Source organism: Anopheles coluzzii, chromosome 2, assembly GCF_943734685.1.
Source record: "Anopheles coluzzii chromosome 2, AcolN3, whole genome shotgun sequence".
NCBI lineage: Eukaryota > Metazoa > Arthropoda > Insecta > Diptera > Culicidae > Anopheles > Anopheles coluzzii.
Genome location: NC_064670.1, coordinates 8,813,470 through 8,840,213, shown reverse-complemented (window position 1 = coordinate 8,840,213; position 26,744 = coordinate 8,813,470). Strand labels below are relative to the sequence as shown.

Sequence of the window (26,744 nt, the reverse complement as noted above, 5' to 3'; positions counted from 1 at the left end):
AACATGATGACAAACAACCCAGCAAGAAGCTTACGGTAAGTCTTTGGACAGTTTTTCGGTTTTATGTGTTACGTAGAAGTTAAGTTTATTCGTCAATTCATGAAATTCGGAACACCGCTGTTGCCATGTCCCCGCTGACTTTACACACACACACACATACCCTTAGGGGGGGTAATTAATACTACAGCGTTCGTTTACAGAATCTTCACGAAGCTCACGCCCGGCTTCGGGTGTATTGCTCGCATGTGCAGCTGATAGTCCTGCCGCTGGGAGAACAGCTTGTGGCAAATCGTACACTTGATGCCAAAGTTTTCATTGCTTATTCTGTGCACCTCGTACTCGTGCTTCTGGTACTGGAGCTTCGTGCGGTAGGACATGTCGCACAGGTTGCACTGAAACCGCTGGCCCTCGCTCGTGATGGTGACGGCTGAGCCCGCTGTCCGGGCCGGTTGGCTTTGGTTGTTGCTGCTGGCAACGGCGACACCATCCTGCGCGGGTGCCTTCGTGCAGCTGTGGTTGTAAAAGTTGGTTAGCTCGACAAACAGATTGCCGCAGGCGGGACAACGGTACAGATGATGGTTCGTCGGAGCAGCGGCCGTGTCGAGCTGCTGCACTTTCGGTCGTTGCATCTGGGACGACGATGGGCGCTGGCTGGCCGGTTCTCCGTTCAGCGTCCGGGTGGGCGTGCCCATCGGAACCGGTTGATAGGAGACTGTCGTGGATTTTTTAGAATAATGAGCCGCCCCAGCAGTTGCATTCGCTGCGTTGGTTCGCTTTCTACTCTGCATCTGCGAACCGCGGTTCGGGATGGAAGTGTTCAGTACATTATTAGTACGTAGTGATCGTGGTACTGGTGTTACGATTGGTACAGGTGCTGGTTTCGGTGGCCGGTAAGGCTGTAAATCGATGTACGTGCCACCCTCCATGACGATGTGCTGCAGCTGACCATCGACATGGTACACATCGATCTGTGCCTCCTCCTGTTCGTTAGATTCGCCCTCCACACTGCCATCCTCCAGCACGATCTGATCGTCCGTGTTCACCTCCACCACGTTGTTCCCGGTGTCGATCAGCACCACCGGCGGCGGTTCGTACACCTCCACCAGGTTCGGTTCGATCGTGCTCACCGGAATCGACGACTCTACGTCCTCGCTTTTCTGCGTCTCCAGAAGCAACCGCAGCGCGTACCGGTGGTCGTGCACGTTCTGGTACAGCGTGTCGAAATCGTGAAGCAGCGCGATACACATCTCACACACCGCGCTCGGGAAGTCCTTGGCGGGCACCAGCTCCAGCTTCAGATAGGTTTTCACCAGCCGGAACAACTCCGCGTGAGATTCTTGTTCGGCCGCGCTGGGACCGATCACGTTCAGCAGATTAATCTCCGACAGACAGAAGCGGCAAAACTTCGTACAGTCCGCGCTGGGGCTGGCGGGTGAAGGAATAGGATTACTCTTTGTGTTGGTATACTTATGTAGGGTAATGGAAAAAGCGCTTTGCACTTACAGGGTTATGGTAGCCATTTCACCATTCGTTTGTTTTACCAATCCCGTGATTCGTTTTTTGATGCCGAATCGAAGCGCCGCTGGAAGTAGCCGTGGCTTGTTATTGTTTGTTGTTTACAAGCTTGCTGTCAAAATGCTACAGTGCTGGCTAAACGTCAACGTCAGGAAGAATGAGCTTGGGTCACACTTTGAGCGAGATAAATGTATTATACTAAAAAAATTAACTTCATGTTTTGTTTAACTCACCAAATCATTTTAATTTAAACTCATTATATTTTTTAAAATCTAAAATGCAAAATGTAGTCACAAATGTGCTAATAATATGGCACGCACTGTGCATGTTTACGTTTTTAAAGTGACGTTTCCTGTACGTGTGCTGTCTCAGCGCAGTATTCCTCCGATTTTCCTCCGAGGACGGCGAAGGGAAAGCTGTTGCACATTGATTATTGACGAAATTTTAGCTTTTTTTTGTTGTGAAATTAGTTAAATAATGAGTTTATTATACAATTAAACAGCTTCGATTAACGTGTGTAAGTAAAAGTACACCCATTTCAGAATCCCAATTACAAAAGCAATCATTTGCTGACAGTAGGCCGCACCTTTCCTTTGTTTTGCAGCAAGAATTTAAACACTCCTCACGACACTGTACTCGCTGGAGACTTTGCCCCAGGTCCAGGCAGGCAGGGCTTCGGCTTCGTTCTTACGCCCGTTCCACGAGCAGAGCGAACGCGTTAATCTTTCCATTATCATCGCCTCATGCATCGCTCTTATCAGTAGTGGCGGTGTCATTATCGGAGATTGCACTGGTTCCCGCCTCACACAGCGGGACAAGTTCGCGCACTGCCAGCGCCAGTCGTAATCAGCATCAGCTACCCGTTCGCTGCTAAGATATGGAACCTCACCTGCGACTAGTGACCGGGTCGATCGATCGGGTGTTCACCGGTCGCCAGCCGTGGCAGATTGTGGCCATCACGACGACCACGGTGCTGGGCAGCATCTGGCTGTGTCAGGTGCTGTTCCAGGAGGAGAGCCTGTACCGACGGGCGAAGAAGAAGGTGTTCAAGCTGGCCCGCCTCATACCGGCCGTCCGGAGGCGGGTCGATGCGGAGATTGAGAAAATTAACGCCGGCTTCATCAAGGACATCAGCCAGACGGGCAACTACTACACCGAGCTGCCGCACGACAGCATGGGCCAGGCGGAGATACTGAAGAAGGTGGACGAGTATCTCGATCTCGGCCACTATCGCTGGAAGGAGGGTTTTATCTCCGGCGCCGTGTACTACTACAACCCCGAGCTGATCAAGCTCGTGACGGAGGTGTACGGGAAAGCGTCCTACACCAATCCCCTCCATCCGGATGTGTTCCCGGGCGTGTGCAAAATGGAGGCGGAGGTGGTCCGCATGACGGCGACACTGTTTCACGGTGGGCCAGCGGCCTGCGGTACGATGACGACCGGCGGCACCGAATCGATCATGATGGCGTGCAAAGCGTACCGGGACTATGCGAACGATCAGCGCGGCATCACGAAGCCGAACATGGTGCTGCCCGTGACGGCCCACACCGGCTTCGACAAGGCGGCCAAGTATCTGGGCATCTACACGAAGGTGGTGCCGGTAAACGGCGACACGACCGAGGTGGACATTGCCGCCATGGAGCGTGCGATCAATCGCAATACGGTGATGCTGGTCGGATCGGCCCCGAACTTCCCGTACGGTACGATGGACGACATTGAGGCGATTGCAGCGCTCGGCCGCAAGTACAACATCCCGGTGCATGTGGATGCGTGCCTTGGTGGGTTTTTGATCGTGTTCATGAAGCGGGCCGGCTATCCGGTGCGACCGTTCGACTTTAGCATTCCCGGCGTGACGAGCATTTCGGCCGACACGCACAAGTACGGCTTCACGCCGAAGGGCTCGTCCGTGATACTGTACTCGGAGAAGGTGTACCGGCACTACCAGTACACGGTCACGACCGAGTGGCCCGGCGGTGTGTACGGTTCGCCGACGGTAAATGGGTCGCGGGCGGGCGGCATCATCGCCGCCACCTGGGCCACGATGATGAACTTCGGACTCGATGGTTACGTGGAGGCGACGAAGCGTATCATCGATACCACGCGTTACATCGAGCAAGAGTAAGTGAGAGACGGTGATAAATCAATGACTCACAGCGAAAGCAAATGGGTGCAAAAAAACGGATAAAGCTAATCCATAAAGCTCATAAAGCTAATCATTAACCCCTGCTTTCAGACTACGTGCCATAAAAAACATCTTCATTTTTGGCACGCCGGCCACAAGCGTCATCGGGATTGGATCGCGCGACTTTGATATATTCCTGCTCGGTGGCGAGCTGAGCAATCTGGGGTGGAATTTGAACTCGCTCCAGTTTCCCTCAGGGTAAGTGTGTTTGTGCGCTTGTGTTCGCAGCATTGCACCGGAACATTCTAATTCTCCTCTCTCTCTCACACACACACCAATCAGCATTCATATCTGTGTGACGTACATGCACACCGAGGCAGGCGTAGCGGACAAGTTCATCCAGGATGTCCGCTCGAAGGTGGCCCTGATTATGAAGAATCCCACCAAACCGGTCGAGGGCAAGATGGCCATCTACGGTGTCGCGCAGTCGGTGCCGGATCGCGAACTGATTGGAGATTTCACCAAGTGCTTTATCGATTCCATGTACTATACGCCCGTCGACCAGAAGGCTGCCAAGTAGATGACATTCCGATAGGGAAAGTACGTTTAACGTAAGGCAGAGGAGCCAAATGCAAACATCACAGGGCTACTGAGAGAGCGATTGTGAGAGATTTCAAAGCCGACTCAAAGTCGTGCCCCGTTACGCAAAGTATAAAGAACATTGTACGAAACGATCGAAATGCTCGCTAATTAGTTTATTCACCCGAACGTGCATGTAAGTCCACACCGCCACAGTCATTTTAATCATATTTCAAAGGGTGCATTTGCGTAGGTTTGCTGCAGATTGTACCACAGGTTCATGCGAGTTGGGTTTGGCGTTTGCTGGACCGGTAGCAAATCGTGCCCAATCGACAGGTACCCAGTGCCCGTCGCTCCGACCGTTGGCCACTGCACGTTCTGTAGCAAGGCGTCCTGCCCAGGGGTAGGATTGCTGTGGACGAACAAAAACGAGATAGTTAATAGTGATTGAACAAGTCTGCGGCTTTGAAGCCCTGTTTACCCCGTTTTGGCAAAGTTGGTCCACATCCGAACGACACGGCTGCTCACGGTATTCGCGTGGCTGTCGGGCGACACCGGCACCAGCATTGCCGCCGGTATGTGGAACAGGTACGGCAGCTCGTCCGTATGTATCGCACCCGGGTGCTGCACGCCGAACAGCTTCTTGTATAGATTCAAATCCCCGTCGTACGCGAACTGGTAGTAGTACAGCGGAGCGGGCGTCGTTTGCGCGTGCAGCCTGACCGTCTGATCGATGGCAAACGCAAACATGTGGTCGGACTGGTACACCGTCCACTCGTAGTCCAGGCTGGCGTCCAACGGTCGGCTCTGCCAGTAGTGCTCGCGAAACGCGCCGCTGATCTGACTCGAGGCGGCAGTACCAGCGCCAACATTCCAGAAGAACGGCACGAACAGATGAGGATTCGCATTGAACTGTCCTTTCACCGTGGGATCGATCGCATTGTCCAGCGCAGTGAAGAAGGCACCCTCCAGATCGGTGTACCCCACGAGGAACGGAACGCGATGGGCCCGGGTTCGGATCAGCTCGATCGGGCGCTGCCGTACGATGACCTCGTCCGGTGCGTCACCCGGCTCAACGACGGGTCCAAAGTCAAGCGGACGAAGAAACCGTGGCACCGGGATGGTAACTGTAGCCTCCTGGAAGGGAACGAACTGTTCCGCCGGAACGGTTCGCAGCCGCTCGACGTACGTGCTGCTGTCCGTGCCGAACCCGAGCGCCGACGCAATACGATCGGCATAGAAGCGTGGCCTTGTCTGGAAGGCGTACGGTACGAGCGCGGTACTGCTCTGTGCAATCGCCCGGTGGAACAACCCGGCGCCAGCGTCGGTCAGTACGAGCAGATGCACCAGGGCAGCGCCGGCCGAATTTCCAAAGATCGTTACACTGTCCGGATCACCACCAAAGGCGGCAATGTTGGACCGTACCCAGCGGAGGGCCTGCAGACAATCCTTCAGTCCCCAGTTGCCGGCCGCGTACCGATCGCCCGTACTCAGGAAGCCCAACGCACCGAGCCGATAGTTGAGCGTCACCAGCAGCACATTGTCTTGGACCAGCTTTTCCGGCCCAAAGTCAACACTGTTGCCCGAGTTGATGCTGTAACCACCGCCGTGAATCCACACCATCACCGGACGCAGGCCCACGAGCTGCTGGGTGTAGATGTTGAGGTAGAGACAGTCCTCACCGCCCCGCACCTGCCCGGGAACGACGGACACCTGCAGACACTCGGACCCATGGTTGCTACCGTCCCGGACGCCGGTCCACATTGCTCGTGGGACCGGATTGCGGAAGCGCAACGAGCCGACCGGTGGCTCTGCGTACGGAATGCCCTTGAAGGAATAGTAGGTGCAGAACAGACCGCAGGACTCCGTTGTGCCCTGCACCTGCCCGGCCGGACTGTCGATGATGGGCCGCGTGGGGTCACTCTGCGAACTGACGGGTGGAAGAAGGGTGAGCGTCAGGACGCTGAGAAACGCTAGGACAATGCCAAGGGCGCGTGGTTTGTTCTGTGTAGACATTTCGGTAAAATATCTGCTACTAAGGTCGCTATGTTTTTGGGGGACTTTTGGAATTGGAGCTTGTGTGTTGCCACTGTGATAAGATTGGCTTGTCGATTTATCCCACATTAGTGTTGTGCTCTTTGGATCGCACCCGCGACTCCAATCCGACTGCGACTATTGTTAGTCCGATTCCGACTCCGGCAAAATCCGAACCACTAGTTCCATCGGGAGTCGGAATCGTCCGGAGACGTTCGGAGTCGAAATCGTCCTGATTCCACCGGGTTCGGAGTCGTCCAGAGTCGATCAGAGTCGTCCGGAGTCGTTTTGAGTCAGAGTCGTCTGGATGCCACAGGTGTCGGAGTCATTCGGAGTCGTCCAGAGTCGATCGGTGTCGACCGGAATGGGAGTCGTTCGGAGTCAACAGGAGCCGTCCGGTTCAATGTGATTGTGATCAGTCATTTCATAACGTTGTGTTTGTGTACTCCGTGTATTCCGGACAACTTCAGGCGACTCCGAACGACTCCCGATGACTCCAACTCCGAACGACTCCGAATGTCTCCAGATGACTCCGGTTCAGAACGACTCCTGATGACTCCGGGCGATTCCGGACAATACCGAACAACTCCGTATAATGCAGAGCGGGCCTACCTTTCGGAGTCGGTTCCTACATTATTGGAGTCGGATCAGAATCGATTCCGGATTTTTGCCAACTTTACCCATCACTAGCCCAAATCTCCATGACGGCGATGATTTTATTAACTCTTGATAAGACACCGCTAGAGAGCTCTGTATGTTTGCTGAATTTCTGCTGTAAATTAACAAAAAAAAAAAAAACAAATAATTTTGCTGCCAAGCTACAACGTCATTCTACGTCATCCGCCTCGGGATTTTACATTAAAAATGACGAAGATTATCCCCATTCGCCCAAAAAGGCCCCCCCATAGTCACCTTAATTGCTCCTTTTATCGATGTGGTGACTTCTAACGGCGGGGTCTTATCGAATGCGCAAAAACGTGCGTACCAAACAATTACATTCTGGATTCGCCGGTACACCCATCTGGCCATTAATCCCGAGTCCCCCAAGTCGATGTTGATAATCCTCGAAAAAAAACGCGATTTACGGTCGTCCGATGGGACCAAAACAAGATAAAACATTGTACGAACCAACCCCTGTCGATGTTTCCAGGTGGAAGGTCTTTTGCCGATAATCTTCGAGATGCGTCTACACGACTTCTGACCACAAATGACGCTCATAAAACAAAAGATAGAACAGGCTGTCGTAAATTGAAAACAAATATCTTTTTTAATAACAGTACACACCCTCTCTAACGCTTATTACATTATTCAGATTATGAGGAGGAAGATGCGCGGACCCTCCCCAAGGGCTTAGTTTCTCGGGAAGCGGAACGGATCGTTGGCGTAGCGGGCCTCCAGATCGCGCCACACGGCCGTCCGCTGGCCGTTCGGGTTCACGCCCGTCACCAGATCGTGCCCAATGTCCATGTAGTGTACGGTGGCGGCCGTGACCGGCTGCCACTGGCGGCTCTGCAGCAGCGTGTCGACCGCGTTCGGCGTCGGATTGCCAAACCGGGCAAAGTTGGTGAACAGTCGCACGAACCGGTTGCTCACCGTGCGCGCATGGTTCGTCGGCAGGATCGGCGAGATGGTCAGATCCGTCACCGACCACAGGTACGGGATGTCGTCGGCATGCATTGCGCCCGGCCAGCTGCCCAGCATCAGCACGCGCTTCACCAGATTCAGATCGCCGTCGAAGCTGAACTGATAGTAGTAGGTCGGGGCGCTGGAGCGCTGTGCGTGCAGCCGCACCGTCTTGTCGATCGCGTAGATGAACTGCTGGTCGGTGTGGAAGGTCAGCCACTCCACCATGATGTCGTCGCCGAGCGGCCGGTCCTGCCAGTACGCGTTGCGGATGCCCTGGCTGACGGCGGCCGACGCGGCCGTACCGTGCGGGATGTTCCAGAAGTGCGGCACGAAGTAGTCCGGGTTGCGCGTGAACGCGTTCCACACCGTGCTGTCGATCGTGTGCTCGTACACCATGAACAGGCTCTCCATGCTCATGTAGCCGGCAATGAACGGCACGTGGTTGAACGTGCCGGCGTTGATGATGTCGATCGGCAGCTGGGTGAGGAACGTTTCCTCCGGCGAGTTGACCGGTTCCGCGTTCGGCACAAAGTCGAACGGCTTGAAGCCGCGCGGTATCTCGATGTCCAGCCAGCCCTCCTGCGTCTCGATCAGCGTCTCGATCGGGGTGTTGCGCAGGCTCTGCACCAGCGTCGCGCTGTCGTGCGAGTACCCGAACCGGTCGGCCAGCCGGTAGGCGAGCTCGCGCGGCCGGTACTGGAAGCCCCACGGCACCAGCGCCGTGCCGGACTGGGCGATCGCCTTGTGGAACAGGCCGCTCGCCTTGTTCGACAGCACCAGATAGTGGACGGCCACGCCGCCCGCGCTCTCGCCGAAGATGGTCACGTTGTTCGGGTCGCCGCCGAACGCGGCAATGTTCTGGCGCACCCACTGCAGCGCCATCACGCAATCCTTCATGCCCCAGTTGCCGGCCGCGTGCACATCGTCCGTGCTGAAGAAGCCGAGTATGCCCAGCCGGTAGTTGATCGTGACGACCACCACGTCCTCCGGCATCAGGTTGTCCGGGCCGTAGATCCACGAGTTGCCCGACCCGCCGGTGAACGAGCCGCCGTGGATCCACACCATGACCGGCCGCGACCCGATCAGGTTCTGCGTGTACACGTTAAGGTAGAGACAGTCCTCGCTGCCGGACACGCCGCCCAGGAAGCCGCCGGACGGGCAGGTGCTGCGGTGCTCGCTGCCATCCTTCACGCCCTGCCAGCCGCCGTGCGGCCGGGGGTTGCGGAAACGCAGCTCACCAACCGGCGGCTGCGCGTACGGGATGCCGTTGAAGGCAAAGTAGCTACAGAACAGTCCGCAGCTGGCCGTTATGCCCTGGATCTGGCCGCCGCTCGTGTTAATAATGGGCCGCGACTGTGAACGTTTTAATGAAAGGGATCGTGTCACTAAGAGGAGGACTACTACAAAACCGGCGAACTAAACTAAAGGGCGAACCTACCGCATCCTGCGCGTGCACCGCAAGGGCCACCAGCGATAAAACAACCACAAACTTCAACATCCTTTCTGCTGTCGCTTGGCGCCCTCGCAGTGGCCCAGTATTTATATAGGCGCTGCGCAGGATTGATCGCACGCTTATTCTATCCATTCCCGGGGTCAGATAAGCTTTATCTTACTGTTAAGCTTCCACAGGGGCGCACGGTAACACGTCGATTAGGCAAGACAAGGGGCCCGTACGATGGGCTTGTAACCGTCGCCATTGGTTGATAAAGTTGTTCTCAATCCCCTCTCCCATGTCGGTGAGGTTGAATTCCTCTTGCTTATCCTTTATCATGCTTGTGCGTATGTCCCCGATTATGATGACTCGGGTGGAGTGGGATTTTCCTTCAAAAACAAATCGTTAAACTATCTCACTGGGCGGGTGGAGCAAACACCATCAGCGTCACTGATGTCCCCGGGTGGTCTGTCCTCCATCCATCCATCGAGCCAGTAATCGGGGTAATGATTCTGTTGGAAAGATTAAAAACTGATACACAGAATCGAGGGAAAGTGGAATTGATGGAAACATGGCGACGAAGGACCTGTTATCTCACAGGAGAGCAGGACCGTTAAGAGTTCATTTAATCGAGTAAAATGCCCTAAAGAAAGAACATCCACATTCGGATGTGAATTAGTAAAATAACCGTGTGTTTCTTAGAAATGTTACGACAGACAGGGAAAGCAAGCATGAAGCAACTGGAATTTCAAAACGCAACCACCACCACGTGGCTTTTTAAACGGCAAAATTCGTTGCTGTCATTCTTGCACGCAAGCTCCAGCTGCTTCTGTCACCCGCCACCTGATGGCGCTTCGGTCAAGGTCGTACAACGTGCACGCATCGATGCTGTTGCTGTGAGAGAGAATCCCATTAGATAAACAATTAGAGTTTTGGTTTTGAAAGTCGTTAACCCTTGTTTGACTCTCATTGAAAATGCATTTAGATGCTTTACAATGTTTGTCTGAAAAAGAAAAAGAACATTATTAAGTTGGTTTCTTTCTGCAATACGCATGAACCGAAGCAGTGCCATTATTTTGTTTGTTATCTTCTCTTTTATTTCTCTGTGTTCACATGCTTTCTTCTCATTAAATTAGTAGTAAAAACAGTTTAACTACGGACAAAAAATGACAGAAAAAAAAATCCTTTCCTATCGACTCCATTGAGTAAAGATATACCCAGTTGCCTCATTGCAGCGGCGCTGAGGTGATGATGAGGTGCGCGCCGTAGTAACGACTACCGACCGACGAACGTAATAATCATGAAGAAACGTAATTATAATTTCAACCGAACGAGCCCTTCTCTGAATGGGAAAAAAACGGACGACAAGCCAATCTCCGCGAAGCTTAACTCAACTTGTTTTGTGCCTGCTTGCTTAGCTGTGATCGTAACGGAGAAGAGGAATAAGCCCGTCTACTAAACGTCCTACTGTTGTTGCTGCTGGAAGCGCCTAAACACGTCTGATTGCTGCCTGATGCACCGTGACACCTTCTTTTTGACGGGATGCGGAGGGAAGGAGTATTGCTGCACTTTTTGGGCTTTTCTCCCTCTCCCTCACTCTCTCTCTCTATCCTCTAACCATTCTCATTCGGTTGCAGTCTCACGAGTGTACACAGCGGGAAAGGGGACAATTACATTCTAAGTTGCCTGATGCGCTGAAGGATGCATCATCAAGGGGAGAGATGATGAAAATGTAGCAACACGGCTGCGGTTCTCTACATGGGAAAATGATACGATGTTTGTACGACACTGTGACAGAGCGGAGTGGGATGGGGGGTGGGAGGAAAGCAGGGAGGAAAAGGGATGAGTTGTGGTGATAAAGTGCACACCAGCACACGGAGGGGTGGGTGGGCGCGAGCGAGTCTTTCACTGTCTCACGGACGCCTGGCGGGGGAGAGTTTAGTGCGCTTTCGCCTTTCGCTGCCGGGGGCTCTGCTTCGGGGACGACTTGGGAGCACCCTTGGGGGAGTTTTCTGTTTGGAGGAGAAAAAAGGGGGAAAATACACAATTAGTGCACCGTTTTGCTTTCTGCTATGTCTCGTCAGAACTTACGGAGCTGCTTCAACGTTTCCGACGGGATCCATTCGTAGTCGACGTCCTTCGTGCTGGCGGTGCCGGTTTCCACGACCTTGCGGGCCGCCGTCGGGCGTTTCCGCTTGCCGTACGAGCCGAGGAACTGTTGGCCGAGCACCAGCAGCAGAATCACGATCGCGGCCAGGAACACGTACAGGAAGAACGTCTCACCGTCCAGCCCCTCGTCCACCTCGGTGATTTGGACGGTTTCGTTGAACACGGCCTCGCTGAACTGGTTGCCGCGGCCGTCACGGTAGTTGAGCGCAATGTTCAGTCCGAACGGGCGCCCGGCGAAGGATTCGGTCGGCAGGAACGAGTACGCGACGGTCGCCTCGTGGCCCGGCTTCACCTCGCGGTTGTACGGCACGGCGGAGAAGTTCTGGATGAAGTAGCTGAAGTCCATCGCGTACCGGAACGAGGCTTCCACCGACTCGACGACGAAATCCTCAAACTGGCCCTTGTTGGTGAAGCCGACCAGGAACTCTACCGGATAGCCAGCGGGCAGCTCGAGCTGCGAGCCGGACGCGTGCAGGGGCCGGGTGAAGAGCAGGTACGTGTCCGCATCCGGCGACTTGGTCGTTTCGAGATCATCCTCCGGCTCGGTTTCGTCTGCCACGACGGCGGCATCTTCCGTCTCCACATCGACCAGCTCCTCGTCCAGCTCGTCTTCCGCGGCAAAGGCGAACGGACTCGAACCTGCACAGAACGGGAGAGTGACGGAGTGACCGAGGTAAGTAAACCCGAAACCAAATCCCTCCCCGCACACGAGACAACAACGGGGCTGCCACGTTGAGCTCGTGCACTTGGGGGACGAGTTTTACCAATCCCCAGCCAAACTTACCGGTGTTCACCGTCAGCAGAACGGCCGGCAGGGCCAGCAGCAGCAGCACGAAAAACTTTTGCATTGTTACGGTTCAGCTTCTATACTCGCGGTAGGCGACGATGTATTTCGCTTCAGACAACACCACAGTGGCAAAAAACAGTATTTACAACTGGACGCGGCAGCAGAATAAGCGTACGGGCAGACGTGCGCTGCACGAAGTTACATTTAATGAAGTTGTATTTTGAAGTTATGTTGACGCGTGGAATCGCATCGGTATCGACTCGGCCACGTCCTAACGAACGTATTCGAGCAGATGTTGTGACGGCCATGGACTCGAGCACTTTTGGCAGCACGGTGCGCAAGGTGCATACATGCGCTAAAGGTATGCTGCTCGAGAAAAATTGTTTTATGTTGTGGATAAGAAAAACAGTGCATTTTGTGCATCTTGTTGTGAAAGAAATCACACGAAAAATTAAAACAGAAAAGGAAAAGCTGTTTTATGGTAAAATGTTAAACAAAAACCATTGCTGGAATGCACGAACCTTGGTTTACAAGTATTCGACCATTTGCTGTAACCTAACGGCGAAAGAAACTGTCAAAATCAATATGACAGTTGAATCATAACAATTGCCGCCGTTCATTGCGTTACGTTGTAAACAAATAATACCACAAAACTCGTGGTTCGTAACGTTTTCAGCCGGTAAAAGCCATTTATTAACGCTTTATTTTTCTAAAAGTATGTAAAAATAAGAACAAAAGTGAATAGCCTTCCCTTATTAACCGAAATTCACATTGCACCGGGGACTACGAATTACGTGATCATCAGGTCCAGCATGACGAGCAACAGCTTACACATGCTGCAACGTATATTTCCCCGCTGGCGAAGCGCACAAACATCGCTCTGCCGAACGATAGTGAACGATGCAGTGGCAACTAAACCCAAAACACCACGTGTTCGAAAGCCAAAGGCAACTGCAGCAGCATCAGCAGCAGCAGCAAACAGCACCACCGCCGCCGATACTGCCATACCGAAACATGTGCTTGAATACTTTCAAACCACACCCGGCATGGATGCGTCCGTGCTGAAACAATTCCCCCCCTCGATCCTACGCAAAAGCTCCCTCAGTACCGAACGCTTTTACCTAGCAAATCGCACGACGGCAGCACGCATCGCCGATGTGCTGACACAAGACCTACCGGCCGATCGGTTGCTGGTGGAGGTAAATCCCGGCCCAGGTCTGCTGACCGAACAGCTCCTGCAGCGTAACGTGCAAAACCTGCGCCTGTACGAAACGGATGCATCATTCGAAGCGCGACTAAACGCCACATTCAACCTGCCAAAGGATGCACTGCGGATAGGAGATTTCAACGGGCTGTGGCGATTGTCGTACCTGGACGGGTTCGACAATGGGCAGCGGGTGTGCGGCATGCTGAGCGGCATACCGCACAGAAAGTGGCAGGAAGAGGTCAGCTTTCGGCTGTTTTCGGTCATCGGCACGGTCAAGTATCTGCGCTATCTGATGAACTCTATCACGCAGCAGTCGGAACTCTTTTCGCTCGGCCGGTATGAAATGTTTCTCGTAATGTCACCGCTACTTTTCTCGGTAAGTTGAAGTGTTGTTTGTTGTGTGGTGGTCCCGGTTTAATAACACATTCTCCCTCCGCAGCACATTGCCTCCACCAAAGACGCCGGCTACAAGCTGTACCGCGGCGGTACGATCGTGTTTCAGCTGTACTTCGAGCACGAGTTCCTGGGCAAGGTGCCGAGCAAACACTTCCTTCCCTGGTGTACGACCGGCGGCACCAAGAAGCTTCGCACGCTGCACAAGAAGCTCATCGAGGACGGTGCGGAAGAGTGGTATCTGGTGAGGATCGTACCACGCCGCAACCTGTTCGACCATCTGCTGCCCGACAATCTGAGCCTGTTTGCGTCGTTTGTAACGCAGCATTACGTAAGCAGACGGAACCGCATCATCCCGTCGCTAGAGTGAGTAATGGACCGGACCGTCTACACCGAACGTTGTGAACGAATGTTTGCAGTAAACCTTTCGCTCCTCTTCCACAGACACTGGATACCGCACTGTGGAGCACGCCTAATACTAAACTCGAACTACACGCGCAAATCGTCGTCGAAAAAAGATCCCACCAGCGGTGTGCTACCCAGCCAGCTGTTAAAATCGGTGCCCCTGTCCTCGAACGACTATGTGGACAATTTTAACATTTTCACCGAATTTGGTGAGCTCACACCGGCGCAGGTGCTGACACTGTTCAACGAGTTCATCAACTGGTCCGAGTTTCACCAGTCCCCGTTCATGCAGGCGGTCGAAAGCCAGAAGCACAAGCAGCAGCGCTTCGCACGGTCGCTCGACGACGACGAGTCGGCCGACGAACCGGGCGAAGTGCAGCGAGCGAAAAGCAAGAAAAGTACAGACACACTTTAGAAACACACTAGTAGCTGGAAGCCCTTTTTATTTGCAGATAATACACAGAGGAATGGACCCCTCACCCCCCATCCCCCCTTTCCGAATGGGTAGTAGAGGTCGTAATCCAAGGCCCTTGGGAGATTACGGGCATCGTCCATTGTACATGGATTTGGTGCCATTCTGGCACAGCTTGGCATCCTTGAAGTAGACGGGCTGCACGATTTTCATCGCAACCGGCGCGTCCGTTTCGTCCCCATCCTCCATGTTGCGGTTGTTGACCGTGATCTCGAGCAGGTCGGTCGTGCCCGCGATACAGTCCAGCTCGAGCGTGGTAATGTTAACGCCAATCACCCAGCTGACGCGTCGCTCGATCTTGCACAGCCGATTGTTCTGGTGCAGCTTTACGCACTGCTCCCGGTACGGTACCTCGTTCCTGCCCGTGCACACGTTGCGCGTACACTTGACTATCATCGACGGGCGGGCCAGATCCACGTACTCGCCCGGCTGACAGAAGCCCTGCTGGAACAGTGGATAGCAGCTGTCCTGCGGTGGGGAGTACACGTATCCTGAAACGCGGGAAAGTGTGAGTGAGTGAAAATGAGTGTGCCGCTCGGGAGGGAAAGCGCGACCTATGCTCGACTTACCTGGACGGCAGTCACACACCCAATCATTGTCGTGATCGCCGGGGTAGAGAATTTCGTTCGTGCTACACTTGCCCGGTATATAGACGGGTGTGCGATTCTGTTTGAAAGGAATTGGAAAAAGGGGGAAAAGAAATGAGGGAAATGTAATGATATTTGTGCAAATTAATTGCATCTTTTTTGTCCTCTCTTTCACCCACTGTTTTTTTGCATTGTTCCCACTTTCGCCTTTTATGGGCTGGACTCATCCACAGTTCAACTTTCACTTCCGTGTCTGCCATTGTAGGTCAAAAGGGGAACTCAAAAAAAAAATGGTTTTTGTTGTGCCTTTTTTGTTTAAACAGCCAAATTGGCAAAACCGATTATTCTGCGCTTCAAAACCCTGTGCCCCACACGGCGTGCGATTGATCAATTCGGTAAATCCACTAATTATTGGCTCACTGTTCTCAAGGTTAACCTGTTCGATTGTTCATTCGGACTCGTCCGATGCTTCCTAACGCACACCCCGGGCCCAACCAACCATCCCACCGGTTCTGAGGGAGAGCAAGATACCGGTTTAGAATCTACGTAAATTCCACCAGGCCTGTTGCTTGATGCTAAATCCATGCATGCTTTAGAAACTGCAAAGAAGAACACTCTGAACGTGTTAAACACACCAATAAGGCCATTTCTATGCTTCACGCACACTTATTGATCGTTTCGGGGGTTTGTTTGTTTGCCCGTTCTGTGCCACCACCGCCACCGATGGATGATAACCTTTTGAGCCTTCCTTCCTTAGTGGCGCGTCTACTTACGCGGGCATTTTCCAAGTTCGGGCTAACCACTACATCCGCCGGAAAGGCAAACAGTTCCTGCGCCCCGACGGACGGGTGCAGCAGCACCGTCAGCAGCAGCAGCTGTACGATCGCAACGGTTCCGGCGATTGTTGCCACCAGCGGGGACGAGAAGCTTGCCATCATCGTGATCGATCCGTCAAACGCACCGGTCAATACACTACTGCGCAAGTTTCGCCGATCATCGAGCCAGCGCGCCCGCACACGCCCGGCTTTACCGATCGACCGCGAACAGACCGCGATCTTCCTCACCCTTGCGGCGCGCGAGGCTGCGTGATAAGATCGCGCAAAAGGCAAATCCCCCACACACTAAACAGCAACACAGCGAAAAAACGTATTTTTTGTTTGAATTGCGAACATCGCGTCCCATTTTTACTCGGAGCCGGAGATTGTGCGTTTCCGTGTGTATGAGTGAGTGTTGCGGGCCTGGTGGGGGGATTTACGTTTGAAACAGCGTTTGTAACTGTAAATTGTTTTCCATAGATTCCTGGTGCCATCTTCAAGTGCGCGAGAGTATTACAGTATCCGCAATTGTTGTTATAATAAAAGTGGCGCAAAACCTGTTTTCCCTGCCCCGACGTTGGCGTACGTTGACTTAGAATCGGACAAAAACCGACGACTCCACTCCATCGGTGACGTAAGTGGTCGAACGAGTCCACTGTCTAAGCTACTACGACCTCCCTCTCTCTCGCTCTCTCTCTCTCTCTCTCTCTCTGGCTCTCTTTCGTGCTCTTTCGATCTCTCTGCCGAAGCCGGCGGGACCATCGGCGAAGGTCGCCGGGCAGGTCGTGGTTTCGCGCCCTTGTAAACTGTGCGCCCGGTTTCGTTGCGTCGCCCTCTCCCCACCACCACTGAGTGTGTGCGTGTGTGTTTATGTGCGCACACGATCGTGAGCCAAGACAGGTTGCAGTAGGGGTTTCCCACCCAGCTCACAAAAACAGGAACTCCCTTGTGGTGTGTTGGGGCCTGTTTTGTTGGGGAGGCCACTATCATCATCATTCACTCGCTCTTTCTCTCGTTCTCTCTCGTTCTCTTCGCTGCTTCGGTGCAAGCTGCTGCGGGTGTGCGATCTGCTCGGGCCGGACCCGTCGGGAGTTAGTGCGACTCAGTTACCGTCGTGAAGCCGGTCAAGCAAGGATTACTTTGACCTTACCGTGCGGAGCCGCGTGTGGCTGTTTGGCGTTCGTTCGTAGCCCAAATATACGGACTGTGATTTTTTGTTCTACACACACACACACACACGCACACACGCACACCTCGTCGGCAGGAATAATGCTGAACACAGGTCGCATCTTCTGCCTGGTGCTGCTTATCGCCGGGTGTTGCGCGCTGCCCGCCAACACTAACGCTCAAACGAAACAGGACAGCAGCAACAACAACAACCGGACAACCGAACTGTTCGCCTACCCCGCCGAACAGTCGGCCATCGAGTCGAAGCAAAACGCACGGGTAAGCCACGCATCGCCTACTTCGCACTACTGTGTCGTTGTGTCGAAGGCTTTTTAGTAGGCTCATCTCGTCGCTGCTTTTCCTCTTTTGCAGAACCGTACCCCGATCTTTATCCCCAAGCAGTGTGCCGAAAACGAGATCCTCTATCCGGGCGACCACGAGAACGATTGGGTGTGTGACTGTAAGCCAAGTAAGTGTCGTCTGGCTCTGCTACCCACTGTGTTTGTGTCGCTCTACTGTTATCAGCAGCCTTTGGAGCTGCATATGTGTTCCACGGCAAGGCACGACGGTTCGGGGCATTTTTGTTTATAGATGATAGGATGGGGGGGATGTAGTTTGGCGACTGATTCACTTACAAAAATCCCCATTTTCCCCTCTGCTCTGCTTCACACAGCGTACGTGTACCATCCGGAAACGCAACAGTGCTACCAAATGTACACCCGCGGCTACTGTCCCTCGGGGAAGATCATCTACATCGAGCCGAAGGGCAAGCACCCGGAATGTGTGCCAAACCAGTGTGCCGACGGGAAGGTGCGCTTCATGAACGTGTGCGCGGTGCTGAACCAGGAGCATCAGCTGTGCCATCTGGCCAACATAAAGCTGGTGGTCGGCATCGACGAGGATACGCACGAGCTGGAGTGTGTTAACATTTCCGACGTACCGTTCAACCGGACGCTGCTCAGCAGCCAGCGGGAATCGGCGGGCGTATGAAGAAGCACACAGGAGTGAAGCACACAGTTCCTCCAGTGACGTATGCAGAATACCGCGTCGCAGTTTCCTTTTTAGCACCTTCGACAAATCGTTCAGTTCCCGATCCGTTTGTCCCACAACCGCGAAACATTCAAATTATAGCTAACCGCCGGCTTGATGTAAACGGAAGTAAATGCATGTTCCCCACGCTCGTTTCATCTGACAACGGGCATTGAGCTAGAAAAGAGAAAAAAAGAAGAATATATTACAATAAAGTGACTATTTTAGATGGAATTAGTTAGGTGTTTTAAGATTAAAAAAGAAAAACAAACCACTGAACCAAAACATCGGTTGGCCGTTGTTGAAATGAAAAGATGAGAACCGCAACTGCTCTCATGCGGTGAGAGTGAGTGATCGGCTCACAGTGAGAAAGATGCGAAAGGCAGTGTGGCCAGATTATTTTGCCGGATATCGGTAGGAGCACCAACATTTTATCGGTAGTTTACGATAGAAGCTAGGTAGGAGCTTAAAACTCGGTAGTTTTAGAAATTACAATATCTGTTAAAAATATTTGTCGAATGGGAGAAAGGGGGGTGGCATCAATCACACGAATGTAGGTCTTTCTGAAGTATCGAGCAGGAAGTTGTACGAAGGATTCTCCTCCAAGGAAAGATTGAGAAACATAAATCGTTGATTTTTGATAGGAGAAATTAAAAATCAGTTGTTTTAGGATGCTCATCTTTGAATAGGTAGAACTACAGATAGATTACTATTTCTGGTCACTCTGACAAAGGGCGGCTAGAAGATTCCGTTTGAATTGACCGTTTGGGTTTTAATGCTGGAGAGAACAATAACTATTTCAATTTACTCCGTTTCCTTTGCATGCATATAATTCTTTCGGTTAGTTCCAACAGCAACGAAGAAATGCTTTGACTATTTTAAAGCAAATATTCAAATTTTGTTTTAGAGCAACTGAAACAGTCAGAGTTTGGCTGACATGAGCCGAGCTGGAATCAAACTTGTTCGAAGCGGACACTTATCGACACTTGATCTATCGTCCAGGTGATCATAGAAACGCTGAAGAGATTTCCCGTACAAAAAACGAAGGAGTTTAAATGAATTAGCATTGTGTTAGATGAAAGCATACAGCCAGCCGACGTGCTCACGTGCTCTCTCCCTCTCTGCAGGGCCATCTCTGCAGGGCCCGGCTCTCTGCAAGGCTGATCCGATGCGATTTTATGGGTTTTGATAACGTCGGGCGTGCGATTTCATCGTACGACGTTAACTGTCAAATCCTATACAAATCTCGTCCGAACGCTGATCCGATGCAATTTTATCGGATGAAATTTATATGAGTGCTTACACTGTGCTTTTATCGTATTGCGAGAGAACGCTTCAACTGTTGTTGCTAAAGAACGGATGTTCGGTTTAGCCTGAACGCTTCCGGATGTGTGTCAGCATTTAGTCGTCATAGAAAAGTGCTAAAAAAGACAAAATATGAATACCCATAAATAGCTTGTGTACGCGGAGCTTTTTAAAATAAGTAATAATTTCTCTTCCGCAAACAGCAAGAGCGATCACAAGATGACCATAAAACCAGCAACACCATTCCGGGCAGAGCCACTTTTGCTTTCCTCCCCCCGCTGTTAATGAGCTTCCTCCGATTGGAAACATGCTCGATTTGCGCACCCGGTAGTAGTGACACTTTCAAATCAAATTAACATGCACAACAAGCACACGCCGCGAACGAACAGAAAACAGGTGGCATCTCTTTGTGGTGTGTGTCGAACGGGTAAGCAAACGGTGAGAACGGGCGGCTCCACCACCATCATCGCGGACACGTGCGTTTAGATGATAATGAAACACCGTGCCGAGCAGCGGCGCGCAGGCAGCAGGGGCCCACTTTTCCACTACCACCAGAGCCTGCCTGTGTGGTAACCAGTTTTCCCGGTTTCCGGGAGCGTGCAGCACTGAGCAACAATGTACCGCGCGGGCTGAGAACGACACGAGAAATGAGAAAGAGAGCGCGCGCTTTTGTTTAGCGCTCCCCCACGTGCGCAACTTGTTTTCCCAGAGCCGCACCCAGGGCTTCGCGCTTCCACCTTCAATTTCACCCGCTGCTGCTCCTCCCTCTCGGGGACCCAACACACAACCACATTCACATCCTCATTCCGTCACATGAAAAACCATTTCCCGAAACAACACCACTTCTTACACTGAATCACTCTCACGCACACACACGCAAATACACATTGTACGGATTGTATTGGTCGGAAAATCAATATCGCGCGCCCTAACACACACAAATACACCGAAAAGCCGTTTACCGTATCTACTAAAATGAATGTGTGAAGGGATGTTCGCGCATGTGTGTGTATGTGTGTGGGTTGCATTCTCTCATCGCAGTTTTCCCGCACTCTCATTTCGCTCACCGGACTTTCGCTCGCTCGCTCGGCTTCGGGCAAGCTTGTGGAAAATCTTGCACAGCTCGCACAGTTGCAGATTTAACGTTGCCAAGCTAGGAGGGAGCAGCAATACAGTAACTGGCACGGCTGGCGCACTGGGTTTATTGTTTTTTTGTTGCTGTTGTTGTTGTTTGTTTGCCTCTCCCGTCCCTCCCTCCCGGGAGTGACGCACAAGTGCGGTGGAAAAGAACGCCCCAAAAGTGGTCGTTCAGTGGTAGATTTTTCAGCGTAAAGCGGCGCAGCGTTTGTCCGTTCCGGTTCTCGTGGTGTCCTTCTCCTCTTAACTCGCGTTTGGTGGTGTTTTACTGGTAGGTGCAACTGTTCCCCCCACCACCCCCAAAATGCCTGAAATGCTCAGCTTTCCCCGGGGAAAGCAACCGCGAAGTGTTTTTATGTGTTTCGTGCTTGCCATTACTGTGACACCCATTCGGTGAAAGTGGCAATGGCAAAACGCGGAATTTGTGGCAGTAACAGCGAAATACCGAAAGGCAAAGGCTACTTTGGCTACGGGTGGAGTGTCGCGAAGGATGTTTCCAGTGAAGCTGACACACAAACCTTTCTCCCTGCCTGTGTACGAGGCGTGCGTGTGTGTGTGAGTGTGAGTGGGGAGCTTTTTTCCGTTCGCTCGCAGATGAATGAATCGTCCGAATGAGCGAAGAAGCTGCCGCTGCCGTCAAGCAAGCAAAGCGGAAAAACCCCTCCTGGCAATCTCACGCTCCCCGCGTACAACTCTAACTGTCAGTGTCAGTGATGTGGCTACAGCAAAGTGTGTGAGTGTGTGTGTACGTACGGGTGTGTATAGATTTGTTGCGATGATTCTATCTCCCTTCTTGCGACCGTGTGCCGATTTTCCGTTTCTTCCCTTTCATTAAAAACCACGCCACCTACTGCCATGTGTAATGTGTCTACTTCTCTGTATGTGTGTGTGTGTGTGTGTGTGTGGTTTGTGCGAAATGCCCCCAGGATTGCGTGCGGTACGTTACGGGTAGTATTGAGGGGTTGGATGGGGACGTAGACGGTTGAGCGAAGGGCGAACCGAAACGCCCCAAAGGAAATCGGCGCCGACCTCCTTATTCGTGACGACGGTCCTTTTTTTTCTTTCTTTCAAACGGCAACGGCACGATATATGGAAGGATCGGAGCACAGACAGCACACACACATACACACACACAAACAAACACATCCATACACCAGCGGTTGAAACGCGGCCGGGATAAGGCGACCGAAAATATATGCAAGTGAAGTTTATGCATAATTTATTTTTAGCTACAGAATTGTTATTAAATCGATAAATACCTTACTGGGAGGGGGAGGGGGTGGTACCCTTGGGACCTGGTGGCGAATGGGGCAGAAAACGGGCGCTGCCCGTTTCGCTGTTGCGTGATGATGGGCCGATGTACTTGCACGGACGATGTACGTACGGTCGATCAGACCGGATTGAATTGTTCTTGCCCGTTCGCGAGCCGGCTTATCGTGAACGGACGGACCCGTTTCTTACTGACTGTCACAATCATGTCCCGAACCTGTGTTACTCTGCCGACGAGATGGTATTTTTACTGCTTCGTAATCTGCAAACAAAACTACACACCACACAAAAAAGTGCATTAAAATCCTAATGAAGTACGGAGAGGATCCTTCTCGGGCCCACAGTTCCCGTCCTAAAGGGTCGTTTTACTCTCGACGGAACGATGTCATCGCATCAACGGCGATTGATTCACAAATCATCGACAGCTGCAATTGAGTGCAATCGCAGCAAATGAATAATGTGAGTGGTCTTCCGGAACCGTGCCAAAAAGCAGCCGTCGGCGTGCCGGATTTTCAGCCCCCCCGTCAGCCCATACAGGGTTTTCCAGGAGTTCTCATAGCTGTGGGACACTTTATTGAGTCTTTCTTGCGAGAAAAGAACTTAATGTAATGGGAATTGGACTCTATAGCACCCTTGTTGGACAAATCCGATAGGAATTTCCAAGGAGCCTTTCCAAAAAGCATGCCAAAGAGTTTAATTTCCATCATATGAAGTTCACTTCCCATAAGAAAAAGTCAAGGAAGAGTCCCACAACTATGAGAACCCCTGGAAAACCCTGTAAGAGACCGTTCGAATCCCACGAAACTCATAGTGGGGCCTGGACTATCGACTTTGCTCGTACCATTCGCTTCTACCTGCGAGGTGGTGTGCTGTGTCCGCAAAATTGATAGCAAAATGGCCATTGCATAACACCACTGGCATGCTGGAGCGATATTAGACACTTGTCGTTTGATGTCTTTTGAAAGCGACAAAATCGCTGCAAGTTCATTCCAACTTATCTGCGCTGCCCTTGTTCTACACGTTGTACCATCACTGAGCGAGCTCGTTTACTGTTGATAGAAAAAGGAGTTGATTATGTGCATGTTGATTGATTCGCGAATTATTATTGCTGCCGGACCGGAGCAAACAAACCGCCGCGCTGTTGTGTTTTCGCCCCCAGGCCAATCGATCGCGGGGAGGAAAAGACAGTAAGTTCATTACCATAAATTCGGTGCCAAAAATAGCTGATCTAGTCCTCCCTCCTGCCCCGGCGTCGTTCAACGGGCCACAACAGCACCACCCCATCAAACGATGTGTCCGCGTCTCTTCGGGTGACGTCCGATCTCGTTTTTCAAAGGCAAGGTAGGCCATGGGAGCGCAATAGTGTGTGGTTGAAGGTTACACGCTCTCTCTCTCTCTGCCGCACACTCAAAGGCCCCCCAACCGGCCCCACAAAGAATTTGTCCGTTTTTTTTATATCCACTTGCTTCCATCGAAATATTTTTCTTCTTCGGTCAGCTAAAGAAAAAGAAAGAAGATAAAGAGAGAGATAGAGAGAGAGAGAGAAAAAAAAGAGAAAGAGCGAATGGAAGGGATTTAAAAACTCACTTTCGATGGTAGGATGTTTGAACGAGGCGAATGATACGGTGTCATCCGTCGCTGCTGCGCCCCGGATTCTCGGCAGCTATCACACTGACCCGCGCTGCGAGCGTTTTGATGTCACACAACAACACAACCAAGCAACGGCCACTACGATGTGGAGGGCCTTTCTGTTATTTGGTGTGTAAAGCATGGTGTGTAGCTCGCGGTGTCTAGCAACCGCACAGCACAGCACCCAAGCAACGGGGCAACTTGTTCGACACGTTCTTGGACATCATCGGGGAAAATGCTAAGAGATGGACGACCGGTTTGTAAATGAGATGGAACGAGGATGGATGGATGGGGGTTTACACCAATCAAACGATGAAAAAATGAAGATTCCTTACATTCTTCTTCTTTCTCTTGCTTAGCATAAACGACCTACGCATGATGGTGGGTGCCAAGGTCAGAGATTTGTTAAGACTTACTAGACTACTGAACAACACAGACTTACTAAGCCTACTGGACAGGTTTTTACCTGCCAGGTTTTGATTCTTTTGGTTCTTTTGGAACGGCTTAAACCAGACGATTCATTTCCGTGTCATAATTAACTGACTTGACTTGGCATAACGTCCTACGCGGACATGTCCCGGCCTATGCAGGCTTTCGAGACTTAATTCATTACCAAGCACAAGCAAGCCGGATAGGATAGTCAATCCTTGCTACGGGAGGGACGGTCCAGTCCATTCTGGGCTTGAACCCATGACGGGCATGTTATTGAGTCGTTCGAGTTGATGACTGTACCATTGGACCAGCCCCCTGTCTGTCGCATCCTACCACTATCGAATATCGCTGATGTTTATCTATAATTATATTAAGCGATCAATCAAACCGGCTGCAACTGTTGACCTCCTTTTTTGTGAGCCTGGACATGAAGGTACGGTGGTCGAATTCATCGGAGCATTTCGTTGGTGTCTGGCGGTGTCAAAAACAGTGAACCGAAATTTTCCACGACCACCATGCCCCGGCCATGCCCCGTGGTACCGTTTCGTGTCGAACTATGTCAGACGACTGCGACCTTTCCTAGTTCCATCAACCAGAGATCAATCATGGCGATTAAACTGGATCAATAATGCACCAAAATTAAAATATGGTCGGTGGCATATTTTCGTCACGAACAAAAGGAAGCTACAATTAATGCTACACACTTATAGACAGTGAGAGTTGATAGTGTGAGGGAAAATGGAATGTAGAGACAGCTCTCAACACGAAAAATAGACCAATCAATTGCTCAACGCCGTAACGTCGATGTTACCGTATCTCGATTGACATTTCATGCAGCATCGTTGTGTAAATGGCATCCATTGTTAATGGATCGCGTACAATGCTGTTCTTGCTCCTTTTGCAAACGCTCAACACTTCAATGAGCTTATTGAGAAAAAGCCCGTGAACGAACGCGTATAATCGTGGAGCCTTTTTTGTGCCCCACTCTTACTAGGTTATGTGCCCCGGCGAAGAAGCAATATTAACGTGAACGATACAATGCTCGATACACGTAACCTTTCGCAAAGCTTTTCTGTTGAAACGCTCTCCACCAACAACCCAACAAAAGAAAAATGAACAGCTAAAGTGGGGTTTAAAGCAAGATGTGATATATAATTTTCCGATAACGACAGTCGGTCGCAGCTTTTACCCGCTGCGGCACGCAGACGCGCCCGGTCTCGAGTGTACACCTACCCAATCCTCGGGACAGAGAGAGAGAGTGCCACAAAAAGGATCAACTTTCCAAATCGACTTTTTCTATGATTGATCGGTCGGTGGGAAGGATATGGCGAAGAAAAAAAAACGATAATCGAACTGACAGCGTAATATTTAACACACTTAATGCAAGGGCATTAGACAGGGTAGGTGTGGGAAGAGGGTTGCAAAAACTGTGATTATTATAAGTTTGCAATCCGTTCTGGTTCACGCTTAAAGTATCTCGTTACTTAGTTAGTCGCAATGCTTCGATAGCAAGTGGAAAAGAATCTTTCCAAAGAAATCCTTCTGTTACGCCTTTGACGAGTGTTCTTATCTACACCCCTGCAGACGGTGCACGTGGGCGGCGGTAAAATGATACCGAGATACCGAGTACGCTATTCATTCGATGACACCATCGTCGTCGTCGTCGTCTGTGCCGGATGGTCGTTTCTCTCTCCACCACCGTTGGGCGCTTCCATATGGTCCCGTGGCTCATAATATCGTGTTGGCTGCTCCAACGGCTGATGAACCCTGGGCGATACGGTACTCGTTGCCAGGCAGAGCCCGTACTCCTCCAGCCACCCTCTGGTGGGTTGGAAATGTAGGGCCGAGGAAGGGAAAAATCAACTCTACATTGTGCTAAGAAGCATGCAGCAGCTAACAAAATTGTGCTTTTCCGCTCGATCCGTAGATCCGTGGCGAGATTTCTTTGGCTGCAGTTTTTTTTACCATTTTTTACCTTATTTTAGCATTTCTCTCTACAAATAACATTGCTCAATGGTGAGACTGATTTTGTAGAAAATCGCACAAAACATAAATTTAATTCAAGAATTTTAATGTTTCTTCTCAGTCAACCTGACAAACCCGACGATGGAGCCGCATGGTACTTCCACCAGTGGAGGTGAAAACACACTTGTTTGTCAATGGGACAGCATAATAAATAGAATGTCAGTCGCAGTCGCTCCCTTCCCGGAATTTGCATAACGATTTAATTAAGAGACCAGTCGGCTCAACTGGACACACTCGAGCGAACACTTCCTCGAACCCGGTCATGATTGGATGGCGATCGGGCGGCTGAACAAGCTTTCATAACAATTTCAAACAAGTTTTTTTTGCTGGGTGTGTGCTATATAAGTGTACACACTGTTTTGCACAAAATAATCGCACCGGATAGGGAAGCAATATTTATGCTCAATTCTATAGCATCGAACAACTTCATGATGGGCCAGCTGACGGCGCAAGTCTTGCAGGTGGCGAAGAGGAAAAGCATTTTCAACTTTTTGTGAATAACAATGAATGGAAACGACAAAACATCTTGCTTTGTGCTGCAAAGTACACAAAATATTTTTGTGAAGCAGAGTTTTTATTCCTTTAAATTGCCGTAAGAGGGCGCTCTT

At 51.4% G+C, this 26,744-nt stretch overlaps 9 protein-coding genes and 1 long non-coding RNA gene across 14 annotated transcripts in view; 4 read left to right on the top strand and 6 right to left on the bottom strand.

The window, feature by feature from the left end:
* Positions 1-33: 33 nt before the first annotated feature.
* On the bottom strand, positions 34-1,683 carry LOC120947819 (uncharacterized). Its single transcript, XM_040363568.2, has 2 exons — positions 1,504-1,683; positions 34-1,425 (listed from the first exon to the last, which is right to left on the bottom strand). The coding sequence occupies exons 1-2, from the start codon at positions 1,518-1,520 to the stop codon at positions 195-197; spliced, it is 1,248 nt and encodes a 415-aa protein (XP_040219502.2). The 5' UTR covers positions 1,521-1,683; the 3' UTR covers positions 34-194.
* A 197-nt stretch (positions 1,684-1,880) lies between these two features.
* On the top strand, positions 1,881-4,377 carry LOC120949890 (sphingosine-1-phosphate lyase). Its single transcript, XM_040367473.2, has 4 exons — positions 1,881-2,032; positions 2,120-3,633; positions 3,749-3,895; positions 3,980-4,377. The coding sequence occupies exons 2-4, from the start codon at positions 2,393-2,395 to the stop codon at positions 4,215-4,217; spliced, it is 1,626 nt and encodes a 541-aa protein (XP_040223407.1). The 5' UTR covers positions 1,881-2,032; positions 2,120-2,392; the 3' UTR covers positions 4,218-4,377.
* On the bottom strand, positions 4,191-7,416 carry LOC120949889 (juvenile hormone esterase-like). Its single transcript, XM_040367472.2, has 2 exons — positions 4,698-7,416; positions 4,191-4,628 (listed from the first exon to the last, which is right to left on the bottom strand). The coding sequence occupies exons 1-2, from the start codon at positions 6,338-6,340 to the stop codon at positions 4,442-4,444; spliced, it is 1,830 nt and encodes a 609-aa protein (XP_040223406.2). The 5' UTR covers positions 6,341-7,416; the 3' UTR covers positions 4,191-4,441.
* An 80-nt stretch (positions 7,417-7,496) lies between these two features.
* On the bottom strand, positions 7,497-9,423 carry LOC120951995 (juvenile hormone esterase-like). Its single transcript, XM_040371039.2, has 2 exons — positions 9,315-9,423; positions 7,497-9,229 (listed from the first exon to the last, which is right to left on the bottom strand). The coding sequence occupies exons 1-2, from the start codon at positions 9,372-9,374 to the stop codon at positions 7,601-7,603; spliced, it is 1,689 nt and encodes a 562-aa protein (XP_040226973.2). The 5' UTR covers positions 9,375-9,423; the 3' UTR covers positions 7,497-7,600.
* Positions 9,424-10,379: 956 nt separating this feature from the next.
* Positions 10,380-12,549, bottom strand: LOC120948150 (translocon-associated protein subunit alpha). Its single transcript, XM_040364174.2, has 3 exons — positions 12,262-12,549; positions 11,400-12,116; positions 10,380-11,320 (listed from the first exon to the last, which is right to left on the bottom strand). Exons 1-3 carry the CDS (start codon positions 12,323-12,325, stop codon positions 11,247-11,249), a joined length of 855 nt encoding a protein of 284 aa, XP_040220108.1. The 5' UTR covers positions 12,326-12,549; the 3' UTR covers positions 10,380-11,246.
* A 235-nt stretch (positions 12,550-12,784) lies between these two features.
* Positions 12,785-14,694, top strand: LOC120948149 (dimethyladenosine transferase 2, mitochondrial). Its single transcript, XM_040364173.2, has 4 exons — positions 12,785-12,979; positions 13,070-13,847; positions 13,911-14,230; positions 14,309-14,694. The coding sequence occupies exons 2-4, from the start codon at positions 13,077-13,079 to the stop codon at positions 14,682-14,684; spliced, it is 1,467 nt and encodes a 488-aa protein (XP_040220107.2). The 5' UTR covers positions 12,785-12,979; positions 13,070-13,076; the 3' UTR covers positions 14,685-14,694.
* LOC120948151 (uncharacterized) lies at positions 14,680-16,360 on the bottom strand. The gene is made up of 3 exons (XM_040364175.2): positions 16,102-16,360; positions 15,311-15,407; positions 14,680-15,232 (listed from the first exon to the last, which is right to left on the bottom strand). Exons 1-3 carry the CDS (start codon positions 16,264-16,266, stop codon positions 14,808-14,810), a joined length of 687 nt encoding a protein of 228 aa, XP_040220109.1. The 5' UTR covers positions 16,267-16,360; the 3' UTR covers positions 14,680-14,807.
* A 553-nt stretch (positions 16,361-16,913) lies between these two features.
* Positions 16,914-18,573, top strand: LOC120948152 (uncharacterized). Its single transcript, XM_040364177.2, has 3 exons — positions 16,914-17,589; positions 17,683-17,779; positions 17,984-18,573. The coding sequence occupies exons 1-3, from the start codon at positions 17,014-17,016 to the stop codon at positions 18,298-18,300; spliced, it is 990 nt and encodes a 329-aa protein (XP_040220111.2). The 5' UTR covers positions 16,914-17,013; the 3' UTR covers positions 18,301-18,573.
* A 2,148-nt stretch (positions 18,574-20,721) lies between these two features.
* The window catches only part of LOC120961712 (uncharacterized), a 35,402-nt gene continuing 29,379 nt past the window's right edge, over positions 20,722-26,744 (top strand). For all 3 annotated transcript variants that reach the window (XM_040385700.2, XM_040385703.2, XM_040385699.2), the window contains exon 1: positions 20,722-21,052. The gene's annotated coding sequence lies outside the window, so the exon portion shown is untranslated. The remainder of the gene's footprint in view (positions 21,053-26,744) is intronic.
* Positions 21,066-26,668, bottom strand: LOC120961722 (uncharacterized). Of its 3 annotated transcripts, XR_005752724.2 has the most exons (4): positions 23,638-26,666; positions 23,251-23,547; positions 22,892-23,099; positions 21,066-22,312 (listed from the first exon to the last, which is right to left on the bottom strand). It is a non-coding gene; the product is annotated as an uncharacterized LOC120961722 (long non-coding RNA). The 3 variants fall into 3 exon arrangements; XR_007451794.1 differs by having other exon boundaries at positions 22,892-23,547; positions 23,638-26,668; XR_007451795.1 differs by having other exon boundaries at positions 22,905-23,547; positions 23,638-26,668.

Excerpts from the sequence above, each read along its gene's own strand:
- LOC120949890 (XM_040367473.2), top strand. The coding sequence starts at position 2,393 with ATGGAACCTCACCTGCGACTAGTGACCGGGTCGATCGATCGGGTGTTC. Across the intron at positions 3,634-3,748 it reads ACGCGTTACATCGAGCAAGA|ACTACGTGCCATAAAAAACA; the intron begins GTAAGTGAGAGA and ends CCCTGCTTTCAG. Across the intron at positions 3,896-3,979 it reads TCGCTCCAGTTTCCCTCAGG|CATTCATATCTGTGTGACGT; the intron begins GTAAGTGTGTTT and ends CACACCAATCAG.
- LOC120949889 (XM_040367472.2), bottom strand. The coding sequence starts at position 6,340 with ATGTGGGATAAATCGACAAGCCAATCTTATCACAGTGGCAACACACAA. Across the intron at positions 4,629-4,697 it reads ACCAACTTTGCCAAAACGGG|CAATCCTACCCCTGGGCAGG; the intron begins GTAAACAGGGCT and ends GTTCGTCCACAG.
- LOC120951995 (XM_040371039.2), bottom strand. The coding sequence starts at position 9,374 with ATGTTGAAGTTTGTGGTTGTTTTATCGCTGGTGGCCCTTGCGGTGCAC. Across the intron at positions 9,230-9,314 it reads CGGTGCACGCGCAGGATGCG|TCGCGGCCCATTATTAACAC; the intron begins GTAGGTTCGCCC and ends AAACGTTCACAG.
- LOC120948150 (XM_040364174.2), bottom strand. The coding sequence starts at position 12,325 with ATGCAAAAGTTTTTCGTGCTGCTGCTGCTGGCCCTGCCGGCCGTTCTG. Across the intron at positions 12,117-12,261 it reads TCTGCTGACGGTGAACACCG|GTTCGAGTCCGTTCGCCTTT; the intron begins GTAAGTTTGGCT and ends CGTTCTGTGCAG. Across the intron at positions 11,321-11,399 it reads GGAAACGTTGAAGCAGCTCC|AAAACTCCCCCAAGGGTGCT; the intron begins GTAAGTTCTGAC and ends TCCTCCAAACAG.
- LOC120948149 (XM_040364173.2), top strand. The coding sequence starts at position 13,077 with ATGACGAGCAACAGCTTACACATGCTGCAACGTATATTTCCCCGCTGG. Across the intron at positions 13,848-13,910 it reads TGTCACCGCTACTTTTCTCG|CACATTGCCTCCACCAAAGA; the intron begins GTAAGTTGAAGT and ends CTCCCTCCGCAG. Across the intron at positions 14,231-14,308 it reads CGCATCATCCCGTCGCTAGA|ACACTGGATACCGCACTGTG; the intron begins GTGAGTAATGGA and ends CCTCTTCCACAG.
- LOC120948151 (XM_040364175.2), bottom strand. The coding sequence starts at position 16,266 with ATGATGGCAAGCTTCTCGTCCCCGCTGGTGGCAACAATCGCCGGAACC. Across the intron at positions 15,408-16,101 it reads CGAACTTGGAAAATGCCCGC|AATCGCACACCCGTCTATAT; the intron begins GTAAGTAGACGC and ends CCTTTCAAACAG. Across the intron at positions 15,233-15,310 it reads GGTGTGTGACTGCCGTCCAG|GATACGTGTACTCCCCACCG; the intron begins GTAAGTCGAGCA and ends CCCGCGTTTCAG.
- LOC120948152 (XM_040364177.2), top strand. The coding sequence starts at position 17,014 with ATGTGCGCACACGATCGTGAGCCAAGACAGGTTGCAGTAGGGGTTTCC. Across the intron at positions 17,590-17,682 it reads AGTCGAAGCAAAACGCACGG|AACCGTACCCCGATCTTTAT; the intron begins GTAAGCCACGCA and ends CCTCTTTTGCAG. Across the intron at positions 17,780-17,983 it reads GGTGTGTGACTGTAAGCCAA|CGTACGTGTACCATCCGGAA; the intron begins GTAAGTGTCGTC and ends TGCTTCACACAG.